This window comes from Micropterus dolomieu, linkage group LG04 (genome assembly GCF_021292245.1).
Source record: "Micropterus dolomieu isolate WLL.071019.BEF.003 ecotype Adirondacks linkage group LG04, ASM2129224v1, whole genome shotgun sequence".
In the NCBI taxonomy this organism is placed as follows: domain Eukaryota; kingdom Metazoa; phylum Chordata; class Actinopteri; order Centrarchiformes; family Centrarchidae; genus Micropterus; species Micropterus dolomieu.
The window spans coordinates 3,690,760-3,702,702 of NC_060153.1; the positions used below are offsets into that span (position 1 = coordinate 3,690,760).

An 11,943-nucleotide genomic window follows, 5' to 3' on the forward strand; every position below is an offset into this window, starting at 1 on the left:
CCAAAGCTATACATAGGCCTACATTCAGGTACACTTGATGTACTGAGCACTCAAGACCATGTCAGTGCTGCAAACAACCAGTGCGCCCTACACACAACAAATTGATGAATAACTTATGGCAGAATTTCCAACATGATGCAAAGCTATAAACACTCTGTTTGAGTCAGAAGGACTTTTGATAACATAAACCGACAACTCTGCATAGCAGCAGGAATTTCAACCAACACGCAACCAAATAATAGATTTGACGCACCAAATAACCCTACCAAAATTGTATTCACGGGTTGTTACTGCTGTCCCCAAGTGGCCTGTTATTGCAAGTTTAATTTGCCAACTGAGCTAAATAGGGGGCTCATGCTTATTCTAGCCTACTATTCAGAGTAGGCCTAATAATGTTTGTGTTGCTTCTTCACAGCTCCTGAACCAGGCCTCTGTTTATCAGCTTGTTTTGTGGTAGGATAGGCCTAACTAATTCTGCCTTGATGTGCGGGTAGAAAACGATTGATGTAGCTCTATAAATGACCTTATAGGCTACTGGCAAACGACAAAAACTGAATGATACTGAAGCAAAACAAACGTCTCCATCCTGTTCTGGGTACCAGATATGGTTTCCAAGGCTCCCTGTCTGGATACACAGTGTGGTATAAATATAAACGCGCTAATGATCTGCTGCCGCCCTCTCATGTCTTCATGCCTCCTATGGTTGAAGGTTTCCTGTGTTGCGTTTATTCGCTGTGTAAAAAAACAGCTCCTGCCGCGACCACTGGATTTTTTCCTCTGATCTTGGGAAATGCCAAAAAGACCGCACGGAAGAGCCTGGAGGCGGTGTAAACCCCTCTCCCCCGCCGTCTCTCTGTCCATCCCACAGTAGCCTATTACAGGACGCACTGACCGACACACGTGTATTTAATTTAGGTGACTGTGCAGAGCTGTGTCCCTGACAGAACAGCGGTTTCCGTTAGGAGGAAATGATGGAGAAGGAAAGTTTCTGACGCCTCTCCGTATTTTCGGGACTGTCCGCAGGAAAACTGGAGATCATGTAGGCGATCGTTTTGCTCGGTTCGCTTGTCCTCATCGTAACGACAGTAAGTCTGAACAATCTGTATGGATTTGGGATTAATAGGGTCTTCAACTCTGAAATGTCTCAGGATTGGAAATGCAGCTCCACGCCTGTCTGTTGCTTTTTATTATCACAACAGGTAAGGAAATCGGCCACATTCCTACTATGAATCTCATTATGTAGCCTACTCCTATTATTTAACTCGAACTAATTTTTTTTTTTTTACCTCTTCATGTCTTCAAAAAAATCTTTAAATTACATTAGCCTGTCTAAGAATGAAAAATACCACATATTTTGAACTACCCACAACTTATATCCATAAACAACATCATGCAGAGGTCAGGGGATCTGTGCCAGGGAGATTCCCTCTTTTACCAGCATCTTTTTTTTCTTTCCTCAGATAAAACATTGGCCTTGTCGCACCACCACTGTGGTGGAAAAATCAGCTTTGACCAAGAGCCTGCTGGTCACATTAATCTCACCTTACCTGGACTTTTTACTGATCCCAACAGACTCAACCCCACAAACCACCCATCTGACAAAACCCTGCCAGCTTCTGTTTGCACTTGGATGTTAGATATTCCTCTGGGTCGGACGGTACTTTTAAAGTTAATATGGTTGGAAAGTGGTTCAAACATATCAGTGCGCTGTGTTTGGAACGAGGAAAAGCAGCTCCTGGCGAGCGGGGGTACGGCTCTGCTCTCCGACTGTGATACAAACAAAGCCACCATCTCTTGGACAGGAGCAGGATACTCCTCAAATGTAATTCAAGTGTCCTATTATGGTGAGAAACTGTTATCCAGTTATCCAGTTTAGTTTATTGAGTCAGGCACACTTGGTTGCATGTGCATCCATACCACGAGAGTTTGATCTAATTGTCGTAATAACATTTGGATCAAACTTGTTTTAGAGCTGTGTCTGAGTCATGTCTCAATGAATACATGAAAATAGTTTTTGTTTACTGTAGAAGAATATTGTGGAAATGTATTGTGTAAAATGTGTCTGTCGGAAAGTTCTTGTCAGACTTGCTGTGGTGCGAGAGTCAGAGAGATGTTATGTTGTTGTGATTTCCACTCTGTTCCTCCTCCTTGTGTGTATGTTCCTGGTCATCCAGTCCAGGAAGATAAGAAGAATTCCTCGGAGGACCACACCAGCCCACATTCAGACCAAAACCTCTTACGATGGTCTCAGACAGGAAGCAGCTTTATGAGCCCAGCTCCTGTCGGTCAAGAGGTGGTGAGGGGGACAGAAGGGGGCAGAGGTCGCCTCTATGAAGGTCGGGAGTGGAATTCTGCGCCTCCGTCTGCGTCTAGTACCTCCTCTCAGGACCAAGGGCTGCTGCACCGCACCTCACCCCTGCAGGGACTCACTGTGGCTGGTAGAGCCGATAGGGAAACTCACCCTCTTCCTGAGGAAGAACCAAACAATAGAGCGGATACATCTGTAGCTGCTCACCTCACTGATGGCCCCATGTCTGCCAGAGAGCGAACACACCCCTATTTTCAGCCTACACGCAGTATAGACACACTGTTTCACACATCACACACAACAAACACAGAAACAAACTCTTACAAAACTCAAACTCTCCCCCAAACCCAAATGGCAGTGATACATGCATCAGCCAGTACTTCCAACACTTTGCATGGCACAGAAATACACAAACAAACAAACACTGCAACCACACAAGCTCCCCTTACTGTGTCCAGCTCAAGCATCCCACCTCTCGCCTCTTCTCCCCCTGAGCCACATTCCTGGACACCCTGGGTGAGGAGAGCTGTTAGTGGGGCACCTGGAGAGAAACTACCACATTCCTGGAGGAGCCAGCGAAGCACAGACAGACTTGACTCTGATTTGACTTCCACCGTCACCTCTGACCCTTTAAAATCTCCCACCGAACCTCACCAGGACAACTCAAGCTGTGCACACACTGATACTGAACCCACTGCGTCGTCATCATATTCACAGGGCCCCAGCAGTACTCAGTCATCCACCACCCACATCACAGGGCTCGACACTGCTGTTGGTACTGTGGAGGCGGCTTCATTTCATCCAAACATTAGTCGAACTGACTCATTTGTATCTACTTCATCCGATCTTACCAGACAGACTGCTATGTTTGAGTCCTCAGAGATGCTTCACACTTTCACTTCTTCCACACAGAGTCAAACAAACTCTCCGCAAAGCACAGAGAGCATCACGCACTCACCGCCTCCCTACACATCCTCCCAGTTCACACAGACGAGCAAAGAGGGGACACGAACAGCAACACAAAGAATCTCCTCCTCGCCTGACATTACAAAAAGGGATGACTGGACTTTCACAGCTTCTTCTTCTACACCCAGAACAGCACTGACGTTGGGAGATGTAGTCCAGAACTCAGCTGCCACAGGAACGACTGCTGACACTGAAACGTTTACACTGCGTCCCACTTCTACGCTCTTGCATGACAATTTGCCTACAAATTCATCGACTCCTGGTCCCGTTTTGTCATCCAGTACATCCATACAGTCATCTACACCTTCATACATCCAAACACACACTGCATTTCCTGATAGTTCACATTTCACTCACACACCCCTGCCTTTGCCCTCCACTACCACTGAATCCGCTGCACACCCACCCTATATCAACCGCGAAACCGTGCCTATACCCTCACAAACGTCAACAATAAAATCTATATCTTCACAGATGCCTCATTCACATAACCACATGTCTTTGCAATCTTCTACTGTCCCAGCCACGCAAAAACAGTCCCATGACTATATACATACTACACTTACTTCTCAGCTCTTAATCACAACTACAAAATCAGATTACGGACATGGAGATAAAGAGGGAGAAGCTGAGAGAGAGGATGAGTCTCAGATGTTGTTTCCCAGCAGCACAACCACACAAACTCCCACAGCTGGGCTTCCACAGCAATCCCCAACCCGGGAAACCCCACATCCCAGCCAGAAGAACCATACGACGCTGACACCTTCTGTTTTAACATCCGTGCCCACTTGGCGCTCCACAACTAGTCAGACACCCAAGTTCTACATTGAGCCAGACCAGCCTGCGGCCATCAGAGGTATTGTACTTTTTTGTGTCATGAAATAGAAGGTTGGGGAGTCCAGGGCTGTTGTAATGTATGAAGTTATTGGCTTGTTCTGTCCAGTGAAGTCAATTGAGCTGCTGCTTCAGATCATTGTGAAGGAGTCCCGATCAGCTTTAACTTCTGGCTTAGAGGAAGAAACTGCTGCCTGGGTGAGAAATAATGTGTACACATACGCGCACACACAGGGATACAGAAAGGCATGAATAAACATGTTCATATACAATATCCTTAGTATATTATTTAGTAGCTGCTACAAAGTTCTCCCTCCATGTTTCATTCAGGTGGAACCATACCTACAGAGAGCCCCAGGGTTCAGCAAGCTGCTGGGAGTCTGGAGCAGGTGAGATTTTATATGCGCTGTAGCTAAGCTGCAGTGCCCTATTTAGGCCTTGTCGGTGCAGTAGGCAGCGTGTCAGTCTTAACCTGAAGGTTGTGAGTTCAAGCCTCACACGGGGCAGTGGTTCAGGGGCGGATGTAGTCCAGACCAGAAATCCAACACAGACCACAGTAATGGAATGTGGACTGGCAGCTGAAGAGGTGCCAGCTCACCTTCACTCCTTGAGCAACAGCCCCATCACTCTAACATCTCTCCCAATAACTACGTGTGTGTGTGTGTGAGAGAGATAGTAACAGTGGAGTGAAAAAATGTAACTTCCCCCAAGGGAAAATGTAATTGATGAAGTAATTCTTCTTCTTCTTACATATATTGCCGTTACAGATGTTAACGTGAAATATTCTGAAAAATAAATTACCCCTTCCTTAACTTTTATTTAGCATATTATAACAGCAACATTATACCTGCTAAACATTGTGAGCGTATTAGCATGCTGCTGTTAGCATTTATCTCAAAGCCCAGATGTGCCTATTTATAGTCTCATAGAACTGCTAGCATGGCTGTAGACTCTTAATCTTGTTGTAAAATACAAGCTAAATATTAATGTGTTATTGATGGGGAAAACATGTAATACTGGAAGAAATATCACTAGCATCATAATATTATGACACCGTTCTGTTGTTCCAGTGGCCATGCAGTGCAGAGTCTGGTGGAGTTTAAAACCAGCGGGGCTCTGCAGTGGCTCAGCATGACAGGACCAACATCACTGTTGGAACGAACAGGACTGGCTCAGGCTGTTCGCGAGGGAAGGAGCTTCAGATTGTCCAAGATCACCAACATCACACTGGGAGGTAAGCCTGGGTTGGGATGCCCACCTTTAGACAGCTGACTAAAGATTCCTAGCTTTGGGTGCCCTGGTGACCTAGGGGTTTAAAGCAAGTCTGTCCGAGCACCATTGCACATTGTTCTCCACCTCTCACCTCATTTCCTGTCATCTCCTTACTGTTGACTCTGAAATAAAGACACACAAAATACTTTTACTTAAAGGTTAGAGGTCAGCTACAGTGGCTATATTTATCTGAGCGGGAATTCCATTCTTAACCTGCTTACTTTATTAACCCAGTTACAGGCAGAATCATGTAAACATTATAACTCTGTTAGATTGACTCAGTTATACTCACAATCAAGTTACAATCAAGTTAGAAATCTGATTAAAGGGCCTGGCTTACTCTGATATTAAACGTGTTTCTATGGCATCTGGTAGTGGCATCTTTCACTTTGGTGTTTGCCATCTACACACATACATACTGGCACACGTGCTGTGGCTGCATTTTAAAGTTGTCAAAATACAAGGAGGGGAAAAACAAAGTATTCTGTTGGCAGACTCTTTGACGCAGTAGGGATGTTTGTTTGCAGAATATCAAATGCTACTATACAAACATCTGCCAACTCTGCATGTAAACATAGTCACTAAATAGACCTAAATATTCCAGAACCTATATATTTATTATTTTATTTGCAAATGCTCTGCCACACATGCACCATGATCTGCAAAGTATTTCAGCAATTTTTTTTTTATAGCACAGTGTGGACTTGTGATTGAGTACCATAGACAGAGTAAGGAAGTCAGAAAGTGCTGATACTGACACAGTGTTGGTTTTTGGTCTTTATGTTTTTTTTTTTTGACAATAATAAAAATGTAGAATCACACCAGCCTTATCTTTTAACACATCTTCCTCCTCCAGGTCTGCAGGGTGACGTGTGTGGCTGGTTACTACAGTGCCAAGCAGGCTATATGTGTGTGTCCCAGCCTGGCACTTCAAACTACAGCTGTTCTTCTGTCTGTCACTTTGACTACTGCCACCACCATGGCATCTGTACCCACCACCCAGGCCAACTTCCAGTTTGCCGGTAAGAACACGCATAGGCTCGCATGCTTGCACACTTAATTTTCTCTCTCCATCTATCCAAGAAAGGTTTGTGCATCTAAGCGTCTTTTTGTTTGTGTATTAGCTGCCTTGTAGGAGAGGAATTCTGGTACATGGGTCAGAGGTGTGATGTGAGGATGACTCGAGCGCGGCTCGTGGGCGCATGTCTTGCCATCTTACTCATCATGGTGACAGTGATTGGCGTTTTGGCCTTTGTAGCAGTGCGACGCTACCGTGCCATTCTGATCCAGGCCAAAGTAGATCAGACTCGGAGCAGGTACACACCAACCCTGATATACACGCATGAAATTTCAGCTCACAGCATACAACCTACAATACAAAGATTAATAAACAAAATGCACACTAATATTTCAAGCAGTGTTTCTGCAAAAATCTAAGAATTTTAAAAACTTTTTTATTCCACAGAGAATGCTGTTTAATACATGTTTCATGGTCATAATGGCCAAAGGATGAAAGTAGGATTGAAAACCGTTAAGGATCATATGTCCCATAATTATTTATTATTATATGACATTTTTTCAGTACTTCCCAGCAGTGTATATAAGAATCATTTCTATATGATAAAATTTATCTGACCTGGACCAAGATAAGGAGCATAAAATGGATAGATGGATTAACCAATTAGAAATTAGCAGCCTAGCTAATGTAGTGAGCAGTACATTCTAGTTTTCTACAGGTCTGATGGAGCTGACTGAAATGCCACAAACAAGGATTGAACAGCCTTCTGTGCACACAGTCTACTGTTGCAACAATTCTCCTTTAAGTTAATAAGTGTATAACGTAACATCTCACAACAGCCCACAATCTGATACAAAACATTTCACAACTAACATTATTGTCTATGGCAGGCAAGGGAAAATATTCATTTATAATATTATAAATAAACACTTTAAATTTAATTTACAAAAGTATTTAAATACCTTCTTTTTTGATGAAAAAACTTTCCAAGACCTTCAGATCCCCTGCACATGAAACATGAAATGTTTAGAAGATGATCTATTAAAAATAAATATGGTGAAAATGATTCAAATGATAAACTGTGTTTGTGTAACAGTGTGTGGTGAACAGCCCCATGGGCTTCTGGGTGGACCATAAAATAACACAGGAAACACATGTTGAGACACACACACACACAGTAAACATACAAAAGGCATTTGACTCAACACGACCCCAAATGACTTTGATAAATGTGACATACATGACAATAACACAATAGACACCTTGGGGGGAGATCATGTGTTGACATCCAGGAAGGGAAAACCAGACACTGAGAGGGGAACAACGGCACATGCAGTAATTGTAATTACAGTGAAGTCCACTAGGTGTCATGGTCTGGCTACAGAACCACATACTGAAGCTGAAGACTGTGTCCACCCTTCTGACTTGCAAACAGACTTGTCACCACATTGTCAAGTCTATTTGGGTGCTGAGCCATAGGGGGATCAAATGTGTTTTTAGACAGGACTCACACACTTCCATGTTGTCCCACTTTAAAGTATTTTTCTGAACTGTTTGCTAGGTTATGAGCTTAAACAAGAACACATTAACACGTGTTGAAATGAGTGGGACTGCAAATGGGAGGAGTTTGTTCACCTTAACTGAGACTCTGTAGTTTCATCCTATTGCTGAGATTAACAGACGAAGGAAGTTCAGAGAAAGTTCAGACAGGAAGTAATAAGTCTGAAGTTAAGCCTTAAATCCAGAGTGTCTCTTTCACAGTGGGGAGTGAGCATTCTGTCTAGAGGAAGTTGGACTATTAGATCAGAATTTTACTTTCTCCAACAGGCTCAGTTGACAGGAGAGCATAGTTTAGTCATTTTACATGACATGTCATCAGGAAATCACAAAACACTGTAAAGGGTTACCTCTCCATATATATATATATATATGAAATTTTTTTACCTCAGCTTATGATTTGTTCTGTGTGCAGCTATCGCAGGTTCAACCATTTTGATGAGCTGTCAGGACGGTTCTGGTTGCGTTCATGGGCAGGATCAGCAGACTCTCTAGATAATCCTGCCTTTACACGCTCTGATGAGTTACTACACCTGCGGGCCCTCGACCGCCCATGCTGTTACCACGACGACACGCTGTCACTGGCTTCCACCTGCCCCAGCCACGGAGCACGTATCAATACAATCTATCCCCACAGGTATGGTAATATGAATATTTAATTTGCTTTAGAGTAAGTTATTGATCATGCAGGGGGCAAACACATGACTGTCCTCCTCCATCTGTCTGTCTAAAACAAAAACTGTCATCAGCCATCAGGTGGATTCACATATCAACAGGAAAAAATGTACTACAATATGCAAACAGCCTCTGCTGTCAAGCGTACCCCATATAAAGCAACATCAGATTCAAGTCATAATTAACTATGAAAATAATGATCGAGAAAAATGCAAGCTAAATATATACAACCTGTTGCCTGGAGCCCAGTCCAGCCATCACTCTAAGATGGATAAAGATGTGCCTGCCCATGGAAAACGGAACAAGACTTCTTTCTAAACAAGCTGGATCTGAAGAACTGTATACCTTTCTGAGCCTTTCCTGATGCACACCTATCCAGCACCCTGCTGGCCTGATTAAGACACAGTATAATGACTACAGTTCACAGCAGTTCTATTCTAATACAACTTTTCTTTGGTTTATAAAAATTATTTATAATGCAAATAAACTTTTGCTTCCACTGAAATCTTAAGTTACGGTCTGTTGAGCTACAAAGCAGTTTTTCCGACCCAACTTCGACACACAATCTGCAATTTTACATCACTCGAACACAAAAACCTTATACTTAATGTGAACTAATAGAGAAATGTCTATACATCTTACTTTAAACCTGCCAATTGGGGACAGCAGAACAAGTTACAAACACAACGTAGACATTTTACCACACTATAAAGTTGTCATTGACAAATGTGATGGCAAACAAGTTACTTGTTTACACATCCAGAAGACATGAAGCAACTGTAGAAGTCATGTTTTTGGCCAAGTGACAAATGTGAGTCAAATGGAATTAGCTGAATGAAAACAATTTTTAGTGAAATTAAACTGGGTGTATCACTGATTTGATTGACTATTAATCATGCTCTCAAACTACAGCTGAATAAATGTGTAATACACCATAAAAGTTAGAAATTACGTGAATGAATCATTGAAATCCATTATCATTGAATAAAACTATATGTCTGGCCTAATTTCCTAATCTTTATCTTATGCTTAAGTTAGTTTTTCTTGAGAAAAATGTAAACGCATGTCTGTAAGTATTCACACTCATTCACACATAGGCTACAGTCAATTGACAATGTCTGTGTAAATAATCCTTTTGCTCTCTGTACTCCCTGTAGCTCTCAGTATGGTTGGAGGGGAAGTGAGATGAGCATGGGGGATGGTGTGTTGGACTCAGGTAAGGCCAGTGACCTTTCTGTCTGTAGCTGGCCTGTGGAACCCATTCAGTGGACTCCCTTCCCACTTCTGCAGCAACTGGCTTCCCACAGGACACCCACAGTGAGTTTTTGACTGTTTTAGTAGTGTGAGAGAGAGAGAGAGAGAGAGAGAGAGATATATATAATCTATCTATCTCTGGTTTCATTATGTGTTGTTCCCCTGTGAAACCAGGTGAGGGTGTCAAGGCCACGGTCCTACTGTGAAGGCATGGAGCTGGTAGACCTGGGGAAGAGCTGGACTGCTTGACATACACAAAGAAGAATCATATCTGTTCTGACACTGGTATTTGCAGCTTATTGTTGTATTCTAGGCCTCAAATGTTCTTGTTTTGTTGATAACAATTGTAAAACAATATGTAAATGTGTGTGTATATTAAGTGTATATTTTTGGTAAATTGTTGCTACATTTTCAAGTTTGAACCTACAATGTGTTTCTTATATTTTCCCTCTAACCTTCTGATGTAGGGTGTACTGTAAAAATAGAAAAAGAAAGAGGCAGTCTGAATGTCTATGGCACAGATTTGTAGATAATGCTTTAATAAACATTAATCGTACTCAGGGCAATTCAAACAAGTCATCGCTTAGCAAGGAAAGTTCAATTGTTTGTCACATTACATATGCAAAGGTAGTTAAAGTGCTCAACATAAGGCATTAAATCATTTTACAGGGTGAATTACATATATAAAACATAAATATGATATAAAGATAAATCAAGATGTAAGTGAAAAGTGCTTTAATAAATTTGACATTTTGGGAAATATGCATATTCACCTTCTTGCAGAGTTAAATGATCGATCTTCCCATCTATTTATTAAATGTTCTTTCATCCAACTGCCTGTTCATTACAAAACTCACACATGACAGCACATGACAAAGGTGTACTGTAATGGTAATAAAATACAAGTTTGAAAGAAACTATAAGAAGGGAGCAATCTAATTGCCTGTGGGAGTAATTACTTCTTCAAGGCAAACGTCATCTGGACGTTTGTTCAAGGCAAACGTCCAGATGACGTTTGCTCAGACCCCCTGGGACCTGTGCTAGATCAAAAATATGTTTAAGAATTTGCACCGTACAAGTACACTCTTGTGGTCCTGTCTGATAGTGACCCTGTGTCATAATTTTGAAGACTTTATTGGGGACCCAAAAGCAAGTTCTCTGCCCCTGGGCTCCACTAACCTGGACATGGTTCAGGATCTGTGCTGCAGGGTAGCTAATTGTTATCTGCATGTTTAGTTTGACTATGGGAATGGTTAACAGACAACAGATAAGAAGCTACAAGGGCTCATATGATTAAAGAAACACAGTGAGAAGTGTATTTGACCCTAAACAATCAGTAATCATTTTAACTCTTTTCTATGACACATGGGAGGCCAGTGCACAGACCTGATCATTTGAGTAATGTGTTCACTTTTCTTTGCCTTTGTCTGGTTGAAGCTGACTGTTTTTTTGGGGTGAGGATTCTGTCTAGAAATTAGTATCTTCTAAAATTAAATTTAAGAGTATTTCACACACCTCCCTCTCTTTCTCATTTGAGCACACACACACAAACCACACCTCCTCTGAATGCTTAGTGTGAAACCTATGTGGAATGTGATGCCTTACATGACTGGGAAAGACTGGTAGAGAGCGAAACAGGCAAATATGTACACCAACCTTGCATTCCTATAATTGTCCGGGGAAAAGTAATAAGGGATTGATTGATTGGGGGAGGGCGGAAATGTGGCAAATAAAGGCAGAGTTGATGTGTGTTTAAGGGAGAGAGAGCGGGAGAGATGGGGAGAGGGATGAGTGAAAGTGGACAGAAGCTACCTGCTAGCTTCTTCCATATACGGTCTTAGTCTGAGCCGAGAGCCAAGCCTGTGAATTTCTCTGACTGTGTGAGTGAGCAATACAGGGAGTGTGTGTATGTGTGCGTGCGAGTGGGTGTTGTAATGCATGCGTGAGTCATGCACACCAGCAACTTTTGAAATGGTTCAAGGAATTACATGATGAGTGTCCAGAGGAAATACTGAGAAATTTCTGTCAAGGAGGAGTAAGTGAGTACAAAGTTTAAAAA

General features: G+C 42.4%; 1 protein-coding gene across 1 annotated transcript; it reads left to right on the top strand.

Moving 5' to 3' along the window:
• Positions 1-933: 933 nt before the first annotated feature.
• Positions 934-10,714, top strand: si:ch211-14k19.8 (flocculation protein FLO11). Its single transcript, XM_046047301.1, has 11 exons — positions 934-1,199; positions 1,461-1,844; positions 2,175-4,130; positions 4,218-4,306; positions 4,439-4,497; positions 5,179-5,342; positions 6,237-6,402; positions 6,505-6,696; positions 8,371-8,592; positions 9,788-9,947; positions 10,059-10,714. The coding sequence occupies exons 1-11, from the start codon at positions 1,157-1,159 to the stop codon at positions 10,131-10,133; spliced, it is 3,510 nt and encodes a 1,169-aa protein (XP_045903257.1). The 5' UTR covers positions 934-1,156; the 3' UTR covers positions 10,134-10,714.
• The last annotated feature ends 1,229 nt before the right edge of the window (positions 10,715-11,943 follow it).